At 42.2% G+C, this 23,939-nt stretch overlaps 1 protein-coding gene across 1 annotated transcript in view; it reads left to right on the top strand.

Moving 5' to 3' along the window:
• The window catches only part of LOC145398740 (protein turtle homolog A-like), a 357,131-nt gene that overhangs the window by 209,570 nt on the left and 123,622 nt on the right, over positions 1–23,939 (top strand). Inside the window, exon 7 of the mRNA XM_080271540.1 lies at positions 23,227–23,371. Within this exon, the coding sequence (XP_080127666.1) occupies positions 23,227–23,371 (145 nt within the window). The remainder of the gene's footprint in view (positions 1–23,226; positions 23,372–23,939) is intronic.

The raw sequence follows: 23,939 nt of genomic DNA, 5'->3' as shown, positions 1-23,939 counted from the left end.
CCTGCAGCGCGGCTTCAGAGAACACATTACCAGGTGTTTAAAGGGTCACCTGCATAGCCCATTTCTAAGCTCAGGTGAGCACTTTTTCTGTGATTTGCCATTGTTCCTCACAAAAAGCAGAGGTTTGAGCCGATTTTTTTTTTTTTCAAAAATATGCCGGGATTTGGGGGGCAGGGTCAGTGGTGAAAAATCTGCCAGGATGCTGCGGGTTAATGAGATTTGGGAACCACTGCTACACACAGTACTCAAGTAGTGGTCTAACTTATGACATATAACGTTTAGAGATTACATCAGACGTTTCATGATCAAAGTTCCATGCAATAAAGCCGAGCATTTTGCTTGCCATGGTACTAGCTTCTATACATTGTTTTGAGTTTTTGAGTTCGTTACTGAAAATAACTCCCAAATCTTTCTCGTCATTTACTTCCAGCAGTGGACTATTGAACCTGCGATATTCGTATTTCATGTTTTTGTAGCCAAAGTGCATTACCTTTCATTTATCTACATGAAATTTTATCTGCCATTTTTCACTCCGATTTATTGTTTTGTATAGATTTACAGTCTGCTTTCGTAATTATTGTACTTTGCATCCAATCTTCGTGTTATTTGCAAATTTCAGTGCCTTAGAATTGAGTCCATTTTCTAGATCTTTGATAAAAACAGTGAAATTACCTTAGCATAGAACTTCCTAGAACTCACCGTTTCGGAGCTCTGCTTGTCAGTTGTAGCCAATCTGTTGAATTGCTGTTTATTACTACACGCTTATTGCAATTCGTCAATATTCTGTACTCCCATTTTGGTTTCCTGTATGTATTTGCTATATGCTCTACTCTTGCGATGGATGGTTTCTTTAGTATTCTTTGACATCTCCTCTGGTTTATTAATGTGATTATTTCTTCACTGACATTTCATCAGCATTATTCACCTGTAGTAAGTCAGTACAGTTGGTGCTGGAAATTTCATTTCTCATGTTATCAAAATCAGCTTTTTAAAAGTTAGGAACTAAAAGAGTATTCATGCTGATCTTACAGTTTGTCTTAATTTCAAGCTTGATGATATGATCGCTTTTGCTAAAATTCTCACCAGCATCACACAAATTTATCAGATCACTCTCTGTTGCTTGGGCAAGATTAAGTATATTATTACCCCGCGTTGCTATATTCACGGCCTGGCGTAAAGATGTGTCATCTGTCAGTTCTAACAATCAATTCTTTCTTTTTTCTCAGCACACGAAATTTTCCAGTCAATATTCGGATTGTCAAGTTCCCCCAGTCAATGCCGTCTTTCCTATTACCGTGTTGATTTTGTTTCGTCGTACAATACTATATCGTTTTCCTTTAAGTTGGATGGTTTGTGTATTACACTGAAAAGAATGCGTTTATGACTGTGAAAATTTTGACATACGAAGAATCGTATGTTTCAATATCCACTTCACTGATCTGTAGTGCCTGTATGTGTTTTTTAATACGTATTAGAACTTCCCCTCCGGTTCTGTGCAGTTGTGATTTTTCAAATATTTTATAATTTTGTAGTGGCACTTTTACAACAAGGTGCTCGTCACTAGGGTTTAACCATGGTTCTGTAATCATAATTATGTCTATTTTGGTACTTACATAAGCAATTAATTAATCTTGCTTTGAAATGAAACGGTACTTCTTGCATTCATATAATTTAATATTCTAGTACGATTGGGTCTAGTAGGGCCATGAGACACACTAAAATTAGCGTTGTTTAATCGTTTAAATTCTCAGCCTATATAGCAACAATCTTGTGAGCCACAGATGTGAATCTTCATCTCTCCCAACAAATTCCTTGATTGCCCTCCTGCACTTGAGATGAGGTTAAATCCACCTGACTCTCATGGTGGTCCAATCTCACCTCACCCTGCAACCATCGGCCTCAGGGATTGGATCGTTAACAGCTAAGCCATTAACTGTTCCTCTTTCCACCTCACTATCATTACCGAAAGGATGCCTAACACTGTCATCTAGAACCCTGCTTAACCTAGCTATTCCTAACATACTGAGAAGGCCATCTCTACCGTACAAATTCCTGTCATGACGAGAATTGTCCCAAACATCAACAACCATCGCACCCTCCTTTCTTCACAGAACTTTCAGCTTACTATTGGTTCGTATCATTTTACTGAGGATTACAGGGGAGGCGGTGGCTCAACCGGTAGAGAGGTGGCGTGCGGTCCTAACGGACCCAGGTTCAAATTCCGGCTGGGGCAGGGAGCAGTTTAAGGATTTGAATTTCATTAAATCAGGCTTTACTGATCTACCAGAAGACCCGCCGACATGTCGTAAAAATACCCCCGCTAATACCAATACACCAGTCCTGTATGAGACAGCCCTAGCATGTATTCAATATGGACGGTGGGTGCTAGCGCCGAAGTGGTGACATGTAGAGGTGTATGGTATGTAGGAGGACTGCTGGACCTTGATAGCAGGCTGTGAAGCCTATGCCCAGAGTCGGACATAAAAAAAAAAAAAAATCTGGCAACAGGTCACAGACAACTAACGTTCAGCGACGTTCCCTGAACTTCCTCATAAGCTCGCTATAGTTCCTAAGTATCTTCTCTGACCTGCCTGAAGCTACGTTGTTAGTCCCTACCACAATAACAAAGACTGAGTCCTCTGAGATGCTACTGACTGAGTCAACTCTCGGTCACAGCATGTATCCTACACCCAGGAAAGCAAAAACGCTTCCTCCTAGGACCCTTAGTACAAAATTCATTCTCCTCTTGCCTGGTCAACAAGTCCTCGACAAGTATGTGGCTAGGCTCATCCTGCACTTCATCTTTAGGACTTGAAACCTCCTCCTTAATGCCACACTCCTGTCAGTGTTACATACTTTAGTCTTGCACCGACCCTTGACTGGCTGGAAGTCATCACTATCATCTGGTCTGGTCTGAACCTTAACTAGCCTAGTTTCTAAGTTATGTACATTGCCTAACACTTCTGCTTCTGCTTCCTCTACATGCACTGCCTTTAAACTCACCATTCTAGCTTCATTCGCCCAACCTTTCAACCTTGAGAGAGAGAGAGAGAGAGAGAGAGAGAGAGAGAGAGAGAGAGAGAGGGAGGGAGAGGGAGAGAGAGAGGAGAGTTTTATGGATTTTCCTGTTTCTGGATCGTACCTATCTAATTTATATACAAAAGATTACATAGTGCTAGAGTAATGATGATGATGATGACGTAGTGCAAGTTTCTGTCGCTATGAAAGAGTATTAAAATTACCAAATAAGCTCTTAATATACGTATTCCTGTTGAAGAATTAGTGTATAATAACATGAGAACTAATGTATGCACTGTAAACTCCTTCACTGTTCTAAAGTGAAAGGATTAATTTGTTTATGGGATAAAACTTTGTATTACTTCTTGCAATCCACACAGCATTCCATTCAGTGTAGAAAAACACTTTGCATGTGAAAAGGTTAAGATCAATAGGTATCGGTGTCAGGCATATGGTTTTCCCGGCAACTTTTTACACACACACACACACACACACACACACACACACACACACACACACACACACACACTCGCTGGTGCAGTGGTAACGTTCTCGCTTGCCATCTGGTAGACGGGAGTTCGCGCCTCGCTCAGGTTGCGAAAAGTTTCACTGACGAAGTGGGTGGTTACTGCCCCCCTTGAGCAAGGCGACGGGTGTGTGCGTGTGTGAAGGTCACAGCCTTGCCCTTAGATCGGACTATATGAGCTCTCAGCTCCCTTCCGGGAGGGTAAAAGCTGACGATCACGACCATCAAGTGATCCTGACCGACCCGGTGAATTACACACACACACACACACACACACATACACACACATAGGCACGTGCCAACAGCTTTTGCTCCTCGGTGTATCAGACATACCAAATTTTAGTGCTAAGTACAAAGTTTTAGGATGAAAAAGTCCCCAGGCCAAAGTGTCGGTAAATAATTGGGAGGGCGAGGGAGAAAGTTTAAGTGTGGGTTGGCGATGTTGTGGAGAGGAGAGATTATTGAGGACAACTTGATTGTAGTTGATTTTCATATTTGGAGTATTTTTTTCTTAGAGGAGATGAAGTGGTGATGATGTTGTGGGCAAAATCCTTCGTTCTTAAAACAATTTTGTTGAATATTTATGCTATCTCCAAACGAGTTTAATCAGTTTAGAAACGACTTTCACAAATGGAGATACTGAAAAAACCCTTCATTAATTTCCTTTTCACTCAGGTTCTCTTGTAAGCTGTATAAAGTAATGTGGTAGCAGCATGAATTTAAAAAAAAATGTCATCGGACTGAAACTGTTGAATGTGGGTTGGCGAAGTTGTAGTGAGAACTCTAGGGGACGGTGTTGTGATATATCTCCCTTACTTATAGGGGAGGGAATAATTGTTTTCTTTACTTCTCTGGGGAGGAGAAGCGGTTTTGGAAATGAATGTCAGAATAAGTAGATAAATCCGTTTGTGTTTTGTTCTTGCTGTCTCCAAACAATTTGGGATCAAAGAAAGTTATAGGAAAAAAATGGTCTGGATGTAACCCTCTTTGATCCCTCCAGTTTTAGCTGACCTCTATGTTCCACAAAATCGTCTTGTTTCAGCAAAACTCTATGTAAGGTAGGCCTCCGTTATCGCCCCTCTTTACTTAATACCAGGTTTCTTTCTCTTCTCTCCTTCCTCTCTCTCTCTCTCTCTCTCTCTCTCTCTCTCTCTCTCTCTCTCTCTCTCTCTCACCATTTTCTTCTTTCTTTCTTTCTTTCTGTTTCATCACTTTTCTTCCTCTTTCACCAGTTTTTCTTTCTTTCCTCTGTTTTTCTCATCTTCTGATATCTCATTTCCTTTCTTTTCCGTCTTCTTTACTCTCTCCCTCACTGAATCCTCCCTTCTCCTTCTTTCCCATACCTTTTCTGCCTTCCTTCCTTCCATCCTTCCCCTCCATCTTCCCTCTCCTCTCCTTCTTTAGAGTTTCGTTCTTACTTTCATTCCCCTTCCCTTCTTCCCTCTTTCACCATTGCTGCCTCTCCTTCTCTCCTCTCCTCCCTCTTGCTTCTTCACATTCTCTCTCTCACACTTTCCTCCCTGTTTCCTCTCTCTCCCTCAGTCCTCTCCATCTTGCTTACTCTCCCTCCCTCATCCTCATTTTCTCCTCCCTTTCTCTCCCTCTTGGCTTTCCGCCCTCCTCTTAGTTTCACCGATTTCTTCCTCCTTCCCTATCCTCTCTGCTTCCTCTCCTCCAATCACCTCTTCCCTCCCTACACTTTTTTCTCTCTCCTTCATTCATGGCTCTCTCCGTCTCTCATTCTCTCTCTTTACTCCTTCCCTCTCATTTTCTGTTTCCTTTCTCTATCCTTATCTCTCAGTCTCCCCCTACCCCCCCTCTCTCTCTCTCTCTCTCTCTCTGTCACAGTTACTCCACATTTCAAATTTCTTGACTCGCCATCCTTTGAATTTACGTTTCTGTATGCTTTCATCTGTCTTTCTGTCTGTCTGTGTGTATGTATGTCTGTTTCTATCTCTGCCTCTGTCTTTGTCTGTCTGTCTGTCTGGTTACCTGTCTGTCTGTCTGTGTCTTGTCATAATTTTCCTTGTTTTCTTTCCCTCTTCACAAGTTTTCTTACTTAACTTTTCTTCTTCTTTTTTTTCTTTCCTATTCTTTCCTTTCTTTCTGTCAAGTATGTCACCATTTATCCCTAGTTCCTCGCTTTGTCCTTTCTCTTAGAACATTTAATGAAACAGCCAGGTGGTACACATCAGCAGGCATTAGGGAGGCACAGTAATATGGTCCTAATATTCCAGCGTCTCATAATAGTATACTAGTCTATCCACCTATGTACCTAGGCTGCCTCCCCCGGAGAAGAGGGGTAACAGAGACAGGACTACACACACACAATTTACTCATCCACACACGCACATTTATTCGTATCATATCCAAGGGAGAAGGGACAGATCCTCACCGCACCACACCGCACGAGAATCAACTGCACGGTGCAATCAGCAACATTCGCAGCAGGGCCCGACAGCAGAGTCCCTGCCACGCCATAATAGACCCATCCCCTTACCCGCACTTGACCTGATCAGGTGATCAGACCAAATTTCTTTTTTTATTTTTTTATGCGAGGAAGAAGGAACCAAAGGCTACGAGCCCGCAAAGCAGTTCCTTCTCAGAAAGGAAAAAAAAAAAATACATAAGAGAGCAAAATTCAAGATCTGTTCATTTCGAGATGCCTGGACACACTTCGTTTGAAAGATTGGATATCATAGGAAGTAGGAAATACAGACAGAGGGAGACAGTTCCAGAGTTGACCTGTTGCATAAATGAAGGATTGGGAGTAACGGTTAACTCTTGCATTAGAAAGTTGGATAGAAAAGGGATGAGAGTTTATTGCTAGACGGGTGCTATGCACTCGTCGTAGAGGTGGAGGGATGCAAGCAGACAGTTCAGAGGAGCAATGACCATGGAAGTAGCGACAGAAAAGAGATAAAGAGTCAACAGTGCGGCAAACAGACAGGGGTTGAAGGGAGCCAGTAAGAGGAGCAGAGTTAATGAGACGAAATGCCTTTGACTACACCCTATTAAGAAGAGCTGTATGTGGGGAGCCTCCCCACGCATGAGAGTTGTACTCCATACAGGGGCGAATAAATCGCGTGTATAAAGTCAACAACTGTGCAGGGATAAAGAAGGTACGGAGTCGGCTTAGCACACCTAATTTCTTGGAAGCAGATTTTACCAGAGATGTAATATGATCTTTCCAAGATAAATCCCGAGTGAATGAAACCCCAAGCATGTTCAAGGATGTTGCTGCATTGAGCTGGATGTTATTAAATTTCAGTGGGTACTCCTGTGGAAGTTTCTGTCGGGTTGATAGGTGTAAAAACTGTCTTAGATGCATTAAAAACAAGATTATTTTTTACCCCAGTCAGAGATATGAGTCAGGTCAGACATTAGGAGTGCCATAGCCTCATCCCTTGTTTGTTGAAGTAACTGCTGGGATGGACGTTGTGGAAACCGAATGGAAAGGTGAAGGGTGGAATCATCAGAATACGAGTGGACAGGGTTAGATGTACAGCTTAGAAGATCAGTGATGAATAAAAGCAAGAGAGTTGGTGATAGAACAGAGCCCTGAGGAACACCACGGTTAAAAGATGTAGGAGAAGAATGATGGCCGTCAACAACAGCGGCTATAGAACGACCAGAAAGGAAGCTGTAGATGAAGGCACAGATTGAAGGATAGAAACCGTAAGAAGGCAGTTTGGAAATTAAAGATTTGTGCCAGACTCGATCGAAAGCCTTTGAGATGTCAAGTGCAATGGCAAAGCTTTCGCCAAAGTCCCGAAAGGAGGATGACCAGGGGTCTGAAAGGCAGATGAGAAGATTGCAAGTGAAGCGTCCCTGACGGGACCCATACTGACGATCAGAAAGAAGGTTGTGATAAGATGCTTTAAATTTTTTCTGTTAGGAATAGACTCAAAAACTTTTGAGACACAGGATGTTAAAGCAATTGGACGATAGTTAGAGGGTTGGGAATGGTCACCTTTCATTGGGACTGACTGAATGAGACAAACTTCCAGCAAGAAGGAAAGGTACAAGTTGACAGACAAAGACGAAAGAGTTTACCTAGGCAGGGTGTAAGCACTGAAGCACAGTTCTTGAGGACAACAGGAGGGACTCCATCAGGCCCATATACCTTGTTAGTATTGAGGCCACTGATGGCAGAAAATACATCAGCTGAAGAAGTTTCAATGTCAGCCATGAGGAAGTCAGAGGGGGGAAGTGATGGAGGAACAGCACCAGAATCATCTAAGGTGGAATTGGAGGAGAAAGTCTGAGTGATGAAATCTGGTTTATCAGTAGAAGAAATAGCGCCATCAGAGCAGAAAAGAGGAGGGAAGGATGATGAGGTCAAGTTGTTAGTAAGGGATTTGGCAAGGTGCCAGAAGGAGCGGGAAGAATTCGAGTTGGAGAGTTGAGAGCATTTAGTGCAGATGAAATTATTTTTAGCAGAGCGAAGAACAGACTCAGCACGATTCCACGCAGAAACATTAAAAAAATGTGATTCAGGAGTGGGTTGGCGCTGGTTCAGTCACGCGTACTAATTTCTGCTCAGGGGTTACCCCTTCCTTCCCCCCTCTACCCTGGACAGAGGGAAGGGGGGAATCGCGAACAAGTCTACCCCGCCTTCTGCCCCCAACTCCCCCACCCTCCACCTCCAGCTGCCAGTTACCGATTAGACGCTAATTTTCTCATGTCCTGTACACATGACTAAACTGTCGGCGCACACGCTTTCAACGGCCAAGATTTGGACTATATTTTTAGAATATATTATTACCTTATTGAACTGCATTCTCAAATTGAAAATATTCACCATCAATGTAATCCAGTGTCGTCCGCTGCACAATTCTGGGTTCCAGTGCTTACCTTTTCACTTCCCCCAGCTGTCTCTCTCTCTCTCTCTCTCTGAATTTACTTTTCCCACTCACTCATTCTTTTTAAATTTATATAAGTTTCTCTTTGCTTCTCTCCCCCTCTCCCCCTTCTCTCTCGTTCTTTGTCTTAAGTCTTCCCCGCCTCTCACCCCTCCCCTCCCCCCACCTTAGGCCTGATCAGCAGTCAGTTATACCGTCACCGCTCCTTCGTATATCGTGTGCAGGCAACATTTATCACACACACTTAGGTCAGATGTATGGAAAGCTTTATATATATATATATATATATATATATAATTGTATTTCTCATTATGTGCCAAGTTCAAATAGAGAACACCAGACCAATATTCGTAATTTTTATCAGAGTGACCGTTCCACTTCACATAGCTGGGTAGCTGGGCTTATAAACTGCACACACACACACACACTCACACACACACACACACACACACACACACACACACACACACACACACACACGACTTAAATTTTGCACTGACAGCGTGGCGACTACAAATATAGTCATTCTAACAACTGGATCTGCTGGCTCCAAACCTTCCCTGTCCCAGTCAAACTCCTCATTCAATAACCGGTTATTGAATGAAGAGTTTGCAAAATTTAAAGTGTGTTTGTGTGTGTGTGTGTGTGTGTGTGTGTGTGTGTGTGTGTGCAGTTTATAAGCCCAGCTACCCAGCTATGTGAAGTGGAATGGTCACTCTAATAAAAATTACGAATATTAGTCTGGTGTTCTCTATTTGAACTTGGCACATAATGAGAAATACAATTATATATATAAAAAAAAAAATTAGCTTTCCATACATCTGACCTAAGTGTGTGTGATAAATGTTGCCTGCACACGATATACGAAGGAGCGGTGACGGTATAACTGACTGCTGATCAGGCCTAAGGTGGGGGGAGGGGAGGGGTGAGAGGCGGGGAAGACTTAAGACAAAGAACGAGAGAGAAGGGGGAGAGGGGGAGAGAAGCAAAGAGAAAGTTATATAAATTTAAAAAGAATGAGTGAGTGGGAAAAGTAAATTCTGAGAGAGAGAAATGGAGAAATGAATTCCCCGAGCTAGGCAACTAAGGCCATATAGCCCCGCCGGGGTTACAGGAGGGAGCTACCCCTCCCGGCAACGGTAGCCTGGGCGAGGCTCGAACTTGCGACCTCCCGATCACAAGCTCAGCGCACTACCACTGTGTTACCGCGCCCCCCAGAGAGAGAGAGAGAGAGAGAGAGACAGCTGGGGGAAGTGAAAAGGTAAGCACTGGAACCCAGAATTGTGCAGCGGACGACACTGGATTACAATTATGGTGAATATTTTCAATTTGAGAATGCAGTTCAATAAGGTAATAATATATTCTAAAAATATAGTCCAAATCTTGGCCGTTGAAAGCGTGTGCGCCGACAGTTTAGTCATGTTTACAGGACATGAGAAAATTAGCGTCTAATCGGTAACTGGCAGTTGGAGGTGGAGGGTGGGGGAGTTGGGGGCAGAAGGCGGGGTAGACTTGTTCGCAATTCCCCCCTTCCCTCTGTCCAGGGTAGAGGGGGGAAGGAAGGGGTAACCCCTGAGCAGAAATTTGTACGCCTGACTGTACAATTGGCAAGAGTTCCGACTGGACCACCTGGTTGCGGGATTTGGCTAACATGGCATCAGCGCGTGCCCGTGCGTGCGCCCGTGTGTGTGTGTGTGTGTGTGTGTGTACAAGCCCGACAATTTTTCGAATCGCTAAGCTTCATCCTCCGAATTATATTATGTGGCAATTGTATTAAGCTATGATATAGGCTAATAAAAATTATGTGATTGTTTGGGATAATGGGCTGTGCACTATGCAATATATAAAGTCTGAGTTATATAAAATAATTCTCTTGCCTTGTAGCGTGAGCCACGATACATGCAGGTTGAGCTGTGGTTCGGAAACAGAGGGCAAGTTCACCCACAAATGGCACTATATCATGGGAAGAGCGGAGAATGGTAGTGAGTGGCCAAGAGTTATACATTCTTAGTCATTACAGTATAGTTATTAAGGTGTCATTGATATTCTATATCATAATAAACCTATTTATTATTATTATCTTTATACAAACCCGAATACACACTCTAAATTACACCAAACATAGGATACCCCCTCCCTCATTAACGGAAAACATGCAGCCTTCTCCACCACCTCAACTCTCTCTCTCCCCCTACCTCTCTGTCTGTCGGTCTGTCTGTGTGTCTGTTTGTCTGTCTGTCTGTCTCTTTCTCTTTCTCTCTCTCAAACTCTTCAGGTGGCTATCAGTACACACACACACACACACACACACACATACACACACACACACACATTATCAGATTGTGTTACTGAGTAATGACGTTGCATTTAATGTTTGCCTAAAATTAAAAACTGTCAAAATGCAATTGTAATACATAATCACCTCACATTACGAATTACGTTAACCAATAATCAGTACTTATTTGCATAGTCTATGTTTCAGTAATAGTCATGGGGTACCCATACCCACAGTGATATTTTCGTTGATGTTAAAGGTAATCATGTGTTCAGTGGCAGATACCAGTTAGAGGAGAGATGGTCGCTGACACCCTCAATCCTCATAGCCACGCTGGTGAGTTGTACTGTTACTGCAGAGGTTCCTGTTCCTCCAGTTGTGTCAGTAATTAAAGTTAACATACTGATGAAGAGCCATTTCTTATGAAAAATAGAAACAGCCTATATGGAACTCTCAAAAAACTTTATTGAGCATTTTGTGGGAGCTTTGCAGCTCTCACGCACCATAGTCATGGTCCTTTGTTTCGGTATTGCCAACCTGACAGTGTGCAGTGTTAATGAACATGCTATTAATGTTAATTCTGTATGCTTATTTACACTTGGAACATCAGAATTCAATGCATGATTTCATTCAGTACACAGTATGCCAAATACAGTATGTGTGCGTGCGTGTGGGTGTGGGCGTGGGACAATACGTGTGTTGGGGGCTGATGAGTATAAAATGTGTCATAATGGTAATATGGGTGTGTGCATGCGTAGCTAAGTAAGTCCAAGAGTGATATGTAATCTTCGCCTTTAACACTTGATGATACACAGCTCAGTTTTTATTTAAGTTCTATTTATAAGCTTGTAGCATGTTACATAATTATATTATGATTACGTTTTGGGGGTGGAACCTGAAATGCCATATAAAAAGAAACACTGAAATATTATAATACTGTAATATGGAATCCATATTACATAAATAACTATTTCTTGCAGGAGAAAATAATGTAATTTTAATGTTCATTACAAAATTACACTGTAGAAGCATCTGTTTTTAATATTAGCTTACCTGATTCCCTGCGATCAATTTACTAAATTTTACTATAACATTGATTTATGCAATATATCCGTTATATATTAACTATGTCATGAAGGCTCACACAGTGGACATTCACGTAAACTGCTTCGAACAGGTGGTAAATTCAATTTTTAGTAGTCTGCGAAGTTCACGTATTTTTTGGTGTGGTTATTGATCCAGCTGTCCTTTGCTGGCCAATGTAATTCCTTATAAAATGTGAGTGGTCAAGTGTAAAACCAATACCCTGTGTCGCATAGTAGTTTGAAAATGATCACTGATAATAATTTATGATTACTGTATGACCCTCCCGAATGACCACACCTAGAATCTTTTTATTTATTTATTTTAATGTTGCGTCACTTGGAACAGATATGAGTAAATGACACGATAGCCCACGTGTATTTGTTGAATATAACTTAGCCAGTACAAAGTTTCTTGATTAATATGATGTGTGGGTGTATGGTTATTAGGCAAAAGTGAGAACCTACACACACATACACACACACACTCAGATAGAGAATATATAGATATGGTGGGGAATTGTAAGATTTATGGTAAACAGACAGGTTGACAAACTGATTGGAGAGTGTGGGAGAGCAGTAGGTAGACAAAGGTTAGAGAATACAGATGTGTTGATCGTATGCCTGACACTTATGTATATGACTTACCAGGTATTTTGTATTCATAAGATTTGATGATAGAGAAAAGATTTCTGGAGGCGCCAGCGCTCTAATGCATATTTATAAATTTATTGACGATGTGTATAACAAACATATTTTTATTCTATATCACTAAACAACTTCAGTATTATTAAAATCATTTAGAGATCAATTGATAGCCATAGTAATAATACGTCTAGATGAACGCATATTACCAACTCTTGCACCGCTGTTTATTAAGCCTTACAATCCCGAAACGTCAAAGTTATTAGAAATGAAACTATATGAGCGATGTGTCAGTATTCTATTCACGTGCAGATACTACCATAGGAACATCTACGAGGAGGCTAGAAGTGGACACGTCACCGTCAATGTCTGGGGGTGGGTATGCATCCACGGCATGGGTGACGTCACCAGGATAGAGGAGAGGTTCACTGCTGAAAAATACATTGAAATTTTGTAGGATTTTTTCATCCTCTCAGTCCAGGAGCGGAACTATCCGTTTCCTCCCGGCCCTATAATTTTTGTTCAGGACCGCTGCCACATCCACACGGCGAAAAGAGTCGGGAATGGTTTGGAGGTCGAGAGGACTTGCAGCTGCTCGACTGGCTAAGTAAGGCCCTGTCCACACGAGCGGGCAATGCCTGACGGGCACTGCCCGCTGAACGTATATCCCTCGCTTCTTTAGCACCGTTACCAGAAGAAGCAGTTTCTGGCGGCCGTTGGTCACTACCGTGCAAGCTTGTTTTGTCCACACGGCAAGCTTGCCTCAGTAACGGCCAAGGGTGTTATAGATAGTTTGCCAGTGGTTTCCCTGCTTATGACGTCATCTACGCTCGTGCCCGCCAGCCACCTTCAAAACTTGGGTATTGGAATGTGATTTGGTATCAATCTTTGCCAGTCGGGCACTGCCCGCTCGTGTGGACGGGACCTAAGGGAGCAGACATGAACTCCATCAAAATTGGGGAATATGGTTAACTGCTGGGAGCCTGAGAGTGAACGGACACCAGATGAACTACTGGCCCACATCCATGCCTAGTGGGAACTGTTCAGAAACCAGCAACAGCTCATACGGAACCATGTCACCTCTATGCCAAACAGACTGCGAGAGGTGAACGAGAAAGAGGGTGGGTTGACTTCCTACTAATGAATGAGTTCCATACAAATGTTTTTTTTTTTAATTATTATTATTATTATTATCCTCTGATTATAATGGATATTATTCCATGCAGTATAACAATCTAACAGAAACTTTAATAACTTACTATAACTTATCTGACAATATAACTGATACGACACTATCATATATTTTGCTCACTGACATGATTTTTATTACGGGTCCCTTATACAGGAATTAGTGACGTTTATGTGCATTTCTTTACGCAACTTTCCTGTTACAATAGCAGGTTCTCTCCGCTAAAATATGATGCTTTCTTGATTGGCACAATGACAACTCTCTAGACATTTTGCGAACTCGCTAGACATCTTGCCATCTGCTGGCATGCCTAAGTTGCTGTTTCCCAATCGTGATAAAGAATTTTAAAAATTACTCGGGAATAAGTTGGTCAGTGTGTGATCAATAACAAATACCGATAAACTACTAAAACTGCACTTGCTGTCTGATCGATGTAGTTTTAAGTGAACGTCCACCATGACATTACTTTTACTCAGGTTATAACATATTACCAAACTCAAAGCTACAGTATAACAACGTACTGATCAAAGGAAGTCCAATAATCTAAGCTTAAGAAACGCTGCACCTGCAACGTATTTAAATGGATGTTATAATACGGTAATATTTCTTCCTGAAAAATTGCTATTCATGTATTCTGCCACACATAATGCGTTAGTCTAATATTGCAGTGTTTGTCTTTATATGATGTGGTAGGTGGGGGCGCTCACCATTCACTCACTCGATGTAGCGCAGTTCTCGGGTGTTTGCCCTTTCCTCTCTTTTATCCTTCTTTCCTTCCACCCTCTTCTGTCTTTCCTTCATTCTTCCCTCTTCCATCTGCTTACGGGTGACATTACACTCCCTCTTCCGTCTTTCTTTCCTTCATTCTTTCCTCTGCCTTCTGCCTGTGGGTGACTCAACACTGAGTGACAAGCCAAATGGTTTTCTGTACACCAGGAAACCATTAATTATGCCAGGTGGTAACCATATAACCAAATTATGGCGTCTGTTAATTTAGTGGGTAATTAAGGTGTTCCAATCGGATTGAAACAGGTGGTTGGGGTTTATTGCTCACGTAATGCCACCCAGGGATAATGAGGCTGGTCACTCATCTTAAACGTCAGGACCAGCTTGCCTAGCCCCGGGCTCCTACGCTTCTCATGGGGCAGTGTAGGATTGGATGATGATGATGATGATGACTGTCTTTATATGGTGTTTAAGGTTTCACCCCCCAAAACATAATCAAACTGTGTATAATATTATAATGTAACATGCTACAAACTTACGAAGAGAACCTAATAAATACTGACGTGTGAGACGCAAAGAATACGTATCAGTCTTGGACTTCCTTAGCCACGCATGCACACACCCATATTACCATTATGACACACATTTTATACTCACCAGCCCCCAACACACGTATTGTCCCACGCCCACACCCACACGCACGCACACATACTGTATTTGGCATACTGTGTACTGAATGAAATCATGCATTGAATTCTGATGTTCCAAGTGTAAATAAGCATACAGAATTAACATTAATAGCATGTTCATTAACACTGCACACTGTCAGGTTGGCAATACCGAAACAAAGGACCATGACTATGGTGCGTGAGAGCTGCAAAGCTCCCACAAAATGCTCAATAAAATTTTTGAGAGTTCCATATAGGCTGTTTCTATTTTTCATAAGAAATGGCTCTTCATCAGTATGTTAACTTTAATTACTGACACAACTGGAGGAACAGGAACCTCTGCAGTAACAGTACAATTCACCAGCGTAGCTATGAGGATTGAGGGTGTCAGCGACCATCTCTCCTCTAACTGGTATCTGCCACTGAACACATGATTACCTTTAACATCAACGAAAATATCACTGTGGGTATGGGTATCCCATGACTATTACTGAAACATAGACTATGCAAATAAGTACTGATTATTGGTTGATGTAATTCGTAATGTGAGGTGATTATGTATTACAATTGCATTTTGACAGTTTTTAATTTTAGGCAAACATTAAATGCAACGTCATTACTCAGTAGCACAATCTGATAATGTGTGTGTGTGTGTGTGTGTGTGTGTGTGTGTGTGTGTACTGATAGCCACCTGAGGAGTTTGAGAAAGAGACAGACAGACAAACAGACACACAGACAGACAGAGAGGTAGGGGGAGAGAGAGAGTTGAGGTGGTGGAGAAGGCTGCATGTTTTCCGTTAATGAGGGAGGGGGTATCCTATGTTTGGTGTAATTTAGAGTGTGTATTCGGGTTTGTATAAAGATAATAATAATAAATAGGTTTATTATGATATAGAATATCAATGACACCTTAATAACTATACTGTAATGACTAAGAATGTATAACTCTTGGCCACTCACTGCCATTCTCTGCTCTTCCCCTGATATAGTGCCATTTGTGGGTGAACTTGCCCTCTGTTTCCGAACCACAGCTCAACCTGCATGTATCGTGGTTCACGCTACAAGGCAAGAGAATTATTTTATATAACTCAGACTTTATATATTGCATAGTGCACGGCCCATTATCCCAAACAATCACATAATTTTTATTAGCCTATATCATAGCTTAATACAATTGCCACATAATATAATTCGGAGGATGAAGCTTAGCGATTCGGAAAATCGTCGGGCTTGTACACACACACACACACACACACACACACACACACACACACGGGCGCACGCTGTTACCACGTTAGCCAAATCCCGCAACCAGGTGATCCAGTTGGAACTCTTGCCGAGTGTACCTTTCATTGGCCTTCTCCTTGATGCGGACAGCATTAGAATAAGCGCGATTAAACCAATGCTTTCTTGCATTACTCAAAGGATATGAGAAAGGAATGTATGCTTCCATGCCCGAGAGAATAACCTTCATAATGCGCAAGGCACACCCTGATGGCTCCCGGCCATGGAAGCAATAATCATTCAATGGAAAGTCAAAGAAGTACTGTCTGAGAGCCTCCCAATCTGCAGCTCCAAAATGCCACAGTTGCCGTTTCTGTGGAGGGTCCACAGGCCTTACCAGAGGGATAGGACGGGATAAGGTATTAAGGTTGTGATTGGAGGAGCCCAACGGAGAGAAAAGATTAACAGTGTAAACAGAAAGATTAGTTGTAAGAAAGAGGTCGAGTATGTTGGAGCTCTCTCCAAGGTGGTCAGGGATACAGGTAGGGTGCTGTACAAGCTGATGTAGGTTGTTAAGGATAGAAATGATATAGGCTTTTTCACCAGGTGGATCAATGAAAGGAGAGGAGAGCCAAAGGTGGTGGTGAACATTGAAATCTCCTAGAATGGAGATTTCAGAGAAAGGAGAAATGGATAGAATGTGTTCCATTGTAGAAGTAAGATAGTCAAAGAATCTTTGATATTCAGTAGAATCAGGGGATAAGTAAACAGGAGGACACAGAAAAGGGTTTGCTATCAGTTGACTCAGACAGCTGAGTCTCAGTTAGAAAGAGAAGGTGAGGTTTAGAAGGGGACAGGTGATGTTCAACAGAGAGAAAGCTGGAAGAAAGGCCGCGAATGTTGCAGAAATGAAGAAGTGAGTCAGACAGTGGTTCCAGGCAACTCATAGAGTCGTCACAGGGAGAGGGGCAGATGGTGGGGGTATTTTTGCCCCCCCCCCCCCCGAGGACTCCGAGGCAAGTTCTAAATGTGCCTTTTTTTTTTTTTTTTTTTTTTTGAAAAGGAAATGTAGTGTGTACTGTCCATGTAGTTTGGTGTAAACAGTCAGAGGAACTTGTGTTAGAGAGCATGCTGGCCTACTCTCTGTGTTGCTGAAACACTGAAAAAGTTCAGCAAAGGGTGATGGTCGAGAACTAGTCCTGAGGGTTGATGAAACAGGAGCTCCAGCTCTTCCAGTCAACAGCGGGAGAATATCTTCTCAGGGCTGCATCACCATTTCTTTGTACACAGTTTCTCTCCTATCTTTTCTATCACATGCAGCCACTCTTCCATGCTCTACAGACATCGCTCTTGCATTAAACATTCTCTTCACACTGTACATCAATCCTATTCATGGCCTTCCTCTCAGCCTTACACCTCTCACATGAGATCCAGTTATCTTTTTCACCAATCGCTCTTCATCCATTCTCCCCATATGCCCAAACCATCACAACACTGCTCAACTCGATTAGTCATCTCCCGCATAACTCCAGTTCTCCTTTCCACTTATCATTTCTCACTCGATCTATATGCCTCACTCCACACATACTCCTCAGACACATCATCTCCATTACATTCAAAACTTTTCCTCCCTGCTACACCCATATTCCATGTTTCAGCCCCATATAATGCAGTAGGTACCATTACACCCTCATACAGCCTTCTCTGTACATCCATTCTAAGTGAACGTCATCTAAACATTTTTGTCTTTCCTCCCAGCACCTTTCCTTCTTCATTCTTTCTAAACTTCACCTCTACATCTTTTCTTCCATCCACAGCAATATGTGACCCTAAATGCTTAAAGCACTCTACCTCCTCAAGCAACTCACCATTCAAAACTATGTTCATCCTCCTACCATCCACTAACCTCGTACATTTCATTACTTTAGGCTACTCTAATTCTCATTTATTCTCAGTTTCCTCATTTCACACAACCTTCCAAACTCTTCTATCAATTGTCTCAATCTGTCCTCCAAATCACCCACCAGTGCAGTATCATCCGCAAACAGCAGCAAGTTCAGTATCCACCAGAATAAAACATCCACCTAACACTCTTGCATTCATCTCCCTTACAATACCATCCATTTAAATATTAAACAACCAAGGCGACATCACACATCCCTCCCGCAGCCCCACTCTCACTGGAAACCAATCACTCACGGTATTTCCTACTCTTACACACGCTCTACTGTTTACATTAAAACTTTTTACTCCTTTTAGTAACCTACCATAAAGTCCAAACAATCTCAAAACAGTCCACAAAGCCTCCCTATCAATTCTATCATACGCTTTCTCTAAATCAATGAACTCCCAAAACACATCCTTAACTTTCGCCAAATACTTTTCACACACCTGTCTCACAGCAAGCACCTGATCCACGCATCCCCCCCCCCTCTCTCTCTCTCTCTCTCTCCAAAAGCCACACTGCTCATCACCAATCAGTTCCTTTGTATCCTCTCCAACCCTTTTAATTAACACTCTACCATACACCTAACCTACAACACTCTACAGACTCATACCCCTAAAGCTAGTACATTCATACTTATCACCATTACGTTTATACAACGGAATCACACAATCACTTGCCTAGACAGTTGGTACCATACCGCTCACAAAACACATATTCAGCAATCGTACTGACCACTCAACAATAGTCGCTCCACCACCTTTCAGGCATTCCACATCACACCCATCCATACCTGCAGCTTTCGCTGTTTTCATCTACTGCCTCCTGCACTTCTTCCATCGCGATCAAAGAGTCAATCAACTCTCCCAGAAAAGGGGAGAGTTGAATGACAATCTCAGCCTCCCTTTTCTCCTCTACATTTAACAGTCTTTCTAAATATTCCGTCCATCTCTTCCTCACTGCATCCATCTCAGTTAACATCCTTCCATCCTCTGCTTTTACTCGTTTTTCCTTCTCAGACTCTTCCTTCTGCACCCTTTTTATCTCCATCCAAAACATTTTCTTTTTCTGTTGAAAATTCTCAGTCAAACACCTATCCCACCTCTCATCTCCTGCCACTTTAGCATCACGCACAGCCCTTCTCGCCCTATTCCTCTTTTCCTTATACAGTGGAGTCTCTTTTATCCGAAAATCATGGGACTTTCAAAGTTTGGTTTAATTGATTTTTTGGGATAAAAGATACTGTAATAATATGTAGGATACAAGGGAACAATATTGTACTCACCCATCACCCATTGCTGGTGATGTCTAGCCCACCACCACCACCAGCACCCCAAAAGCCACTCAACCATCACCAAAACACTTAATACACTGTAGTAACTACGTATGTAGCTGCACTTTTGTAACTGTAATCGAAACTGTCAAATAAATCTGCACTCAAATGAATTTAAATAACCCATCACCAAAACAATTACGTAATTCACTGTAAGCAATTCGAACAAATAAAGTCTTAAACCTAACTGTTATTTCATATTTTCTGTTTCCTTATTCAATCATTTCCACATCATCACATCCTCCATATCTTCGGAGGTGGTGGATGCAGGTAAGGGAGAGGGCCACTCGCTAGCTGGGGATGTATTTTGCAACCGTAAACTAACGCTAGTGGCGCGAAACAAGCCCGCCGTGTTTGAATTTTTGGATAGATTTCCGATTTTTGCTGTTAATCGAAATGAGAACGTTTTAGTAAAACTTACGTTTAATGGCATATTATGGTTAAAAGAATTTTTGATAAAAGAGACTCCACTGTACCTCTCATATGACACCTCATTCTTCCTTTGCAGCCATACTTCATATGCACGTCTCTTTTCAGCCACAGCTATACTTACTTCCTGACACCGCCATTCGCTTCCCTTTCTTACACCACCATCCACTCGTCTCACACCACACACCTCTTCCGCATGCCCCACCACAACACTCTTAAACAACTGCCATTCCTCTTCCACACTGCCATTTTCCTGAGCTTTCACTGTGCTCATCTTTCAACTTCTCCAGATACTCTGTCATTTTCTCTTTTATATCTAACTCACTCACTTTCAAAACTTCCCTGCCACACATAACTCTCCTAGTTCTCACCCATCTCTTACCTACTCTCAACTTTCCCTCCACCGGTTAGTGGTCAGACATACCTTCACCCTCCCCTCTCAAAATTCTCACATCCAACAATCTTCCTCTTACATTCCTCGACACGACCACTTAGTCCAACAATGCTCTATCAACAACACTTCTACCCACTTGTCTCACCCATGTATACTTATATATATCTTTCTTTTCAAACAAGGTATTTCCAATCACCATCTCTCGCTCAACACACATTCCTGTCATTCGTTCCCCGTTTTCATTTCTTCCCGGCACACCATGGATACCAACTACACCTTCAACTGCTACATTTCCCACTCTGGCATTCAGATCTCCCATCATTACCACATTTACATTTGCTTCAAAACTCTGCAGACACTCATCAATATCATTCCAGAAAGACTCCTTTTCTTCTGCATCCCATTCTCTACCAGGCCCATATGCACTCACAAATACCCACGTCCAAAATTAGCTTTCACCCACATCAGTCTCAATAACACCTCCTTCCATTCAATCTCACATTACTGCACTTCCGGGCTCACTAACAAGGCCGCACCTTCGCTCGTCCTTCCTCTGTCAACACCTGGCATCCTTCCATTCACACTTGTAATTGTTGCTGCTGTTGTTGTTGTTGTTGTTGTAGTTGTAGTTGTTGCAGTAATAGTTACAACCCTAGGCTAGACCAAATGTGAACCAAGTGGGCCAAGAGAAACTAACGGTGCTATTCACCTTCATCCTTTTGGGAAACGGAGGGGGAGAGAGGAATTAAGGGACACATGTGCATCTGTGTAGGTCCTCCGCCCGAGTGCATCAGCGCTATACCAAGGGAAAGCGCCCACTTGCTAAGTGAAATGATAGAAAATGAATCTGCAAGAGTTTACAGTCCACTGCCAGAAAGGGTGTACATTTGCTCTACTGAGGCCATCCTCTACTCCCCTTGGGAAAGATGGCAATCTTTCATTACAACCGTGTTCACGAATCGAGACTGGGGTAGTGTTTCGGTGTGTGTGTGTGTGTGTGTGTGTGTGTGTGTGTGTGTGTGTGTGTGTGTGTGTGTACAATAATTCAAACAGTTCTGATACAACGGTGTGTAAACTTAGTGACACTGATGAGGGTCAGCCGAGAAGTAAACTTATTGTTCAAGCACAATAGTCCAAGGGTCAAGTTCACAAGGGTATGTAAGGGTAAGTCTAAGTCTGATCTTGGAAGGTCATCTTATGCAGTTTTTATCGGAGTTGGACCAAATTTGGTTGAATGGTGGTGAATATGGCAAGAATGAAGGGAGTCATCTTTGAGAACAATCAGTCAAAGGTCAAGGTAACAGGGCAAAGTCTTATTTTGACCCGCGTGCCTGTGCATTAAAGGAATAAGTAAAACGTTTTTAATGCTTTGGACCAAACTTAGTGGAAAGAATGAGGATTAGACTAGGGGTTGACCCTGAGGATTAGACTAGGGGTTGACCCTCAGTGTTTGAGGACAATAGATCAAAAGTCAAGGTCACACACCAATTTTAAGAAGTTTTAACCCGAATCAGACCAATAATAATGGAAGCTTCCAGGGTAAGACAAGGATATTGAAATTCAGTGTTGAAAGTATCCAGCTAAATATCATGCAAATAGGAAAGATCAAAAGTCAAGGTCAGGTGGCAATGTCAGCTTAATTATAATATACACATTTTTGGATTTAGAACGAAGTTTGTAAGTGTTCAGGAAAAGGCATGAGTAAAAACATTCAATGAAAAAAAAAAAAACATCAGTCAAAAATTAAGGTCACAAGGATAGACCATGAGTTAAGTTCAAAGGTGGGGTCAGCTCATATAATATTGAACAGAGTTCGACCAAACTTATTGCAAGGATTAAGAGTTAGGCAGTAATGAAGTAGTTTGATTTTGAGAATCAGTCGAAGGTCAAGGTCACAGGGCAAAGTCAAATATTCAAAGCTTAGAGTAGTGCTGTTGCGCCCAGTAAAAGTTCCTTCTTGATTTACTCTGTTTTCATCATAATGCTCTCTCGCCGTCCTTCGGTCTGCTCATCCACCCTTTCACCTTTCATTTACAGTATTACCACCTCCTTTGTTTCCGTTCCTCCGTCCATTCACCCTTCCACCCTTACATTTTGCGTCCCTGCTCTCTTTCTCCGTTCACCTGTCCCTCATTCCCCTCAACTCTCCATCACCTCCTCAGGCTCTTCATTCATTTGTCTTAATTACTTCTCTTTCACGCAATTGCTCCCTCTCCCTGTAAATATTTTCAGTTTATCGTTTTTCCTTATTTACTCATCCTTCTTTTCTTTTCTACCTCTTCTTCCTTCTTTTGCCACATGCTTTTTATTTTCCCTTCTTCATTCTTATTTCACATTCTTTCTAATTTTTTCCACCATAATTTCCTTCCACACGTTCATCTAATTTCTCCTCATTTTCCTCAGTTCACCTATCTCCTAGCTTCCCTTCTCACCTACGTACAGTAGGTTGTCCGTCCGTCCGTCCGTCCGCGCGTCTCTCTCTCTCTCTCTCTCTCTCTCTCTACCTCCTTTTCCTCACACTCAGTCTCATCTAAGGGCGTCTAGTGTTGACAGTGTCACAAGCAGAATCCTAACTCTGACTTTTCTTTACTTTCCTCCTTTCTCGATCAAATTCCACCACATTTCTCCTCACCTTTCATTCTTTCCGAATTCTCACATTCCATCTCCCTCCTCAGGTAATGTGGTTGGCATGTCCAGTCCACAACTGGAAAACCCGAGCTCAGCCTTTAAAGGACAAAGTTTGTGTTTCCTATGTCCCTGTTGACCCACCTGGTGACCAGGATGTAAATTCAGATGCTGCGTGTAATATTCTAGGGAAGATAGTAACTTGGTGAAAATTAATTTTCTTCCTTAACGACGCTTGTGCAGTCGATTGGAAATAAATCAAAACCTTCTTCCCCGCCACAGACGTCTAGTGATGGCAACGTTACGAGCAGCATCCTAGCCCTTAAGCCCTCCCCTGCAGACGATGGTTCGTACCTCAGATGCCAGGCTGAGACCTCTGCAGCTAACCATGCTGTTCTGGAGGACGTGTGGGCCCTCTCTGTTCACTGTAAGTATCCTCAGTTATCAGGTGTATTGGTAGACGTTTAAGTGGGTATTCGTAAGTGTCCTAGTGTGTTAGTATCTGTATGTACTTGGAAAGCCTGAACTTCTCTGCAGGAGGTATAAACACTCCGTTCGCTGTAAGTATCCTGTGAACGTAGGTGCAAAAGCAAATGTGTTAAAACTAGTTTATAACTAGTTTGTGTTTTGTTTACCAACAACTGCATTATCTGATGAAATCGATATGCTTTCTGTCTACTGTAAGTACCCTGTGTTGGCAGATGTGTAAACAAAGGTGTAAGAATGTGTGTTAACAGATATGTAAGTAGGTCTGTTGGAAGTACGGTGATGATGAGTGTTCTATTTACCAACAGTCATGCTGATTTCAGTAAATCTGGGCAGTCTGGATCCACTATAAGTGATCTTTGTCAGTAGATGTGGTGTTGGGTGCATTAGAAGCTTGGTTAATGTTGTGGTATTAAAAAAATACACAAATATACTCAGTGTGCTTCTCTGAATCTTGTACGTAACTCCCTGAGCATGGAGAAACCCACATCAGCCTCGTAAGTAGAACC

This window comes from Coenobita brevimanus, chromosome 5, assembly GCF_032717465.1.
Source record: "Coenobita brevimanus isolate Jiangsu-jjx chromosome 5, ASM3271746v2, whole genome shotgun sequence".
In the NCBI taxonomy this organism is placed as follows: Eukaryota; Metazoa; Arthropoda; class Malacostraca; order Decapoda; family Coenobitidae; genus Coenobita; species Coenobita brevimanus.
This window is presented reverse-complemented; position numbering and strand designations above follow the sequence as displayed.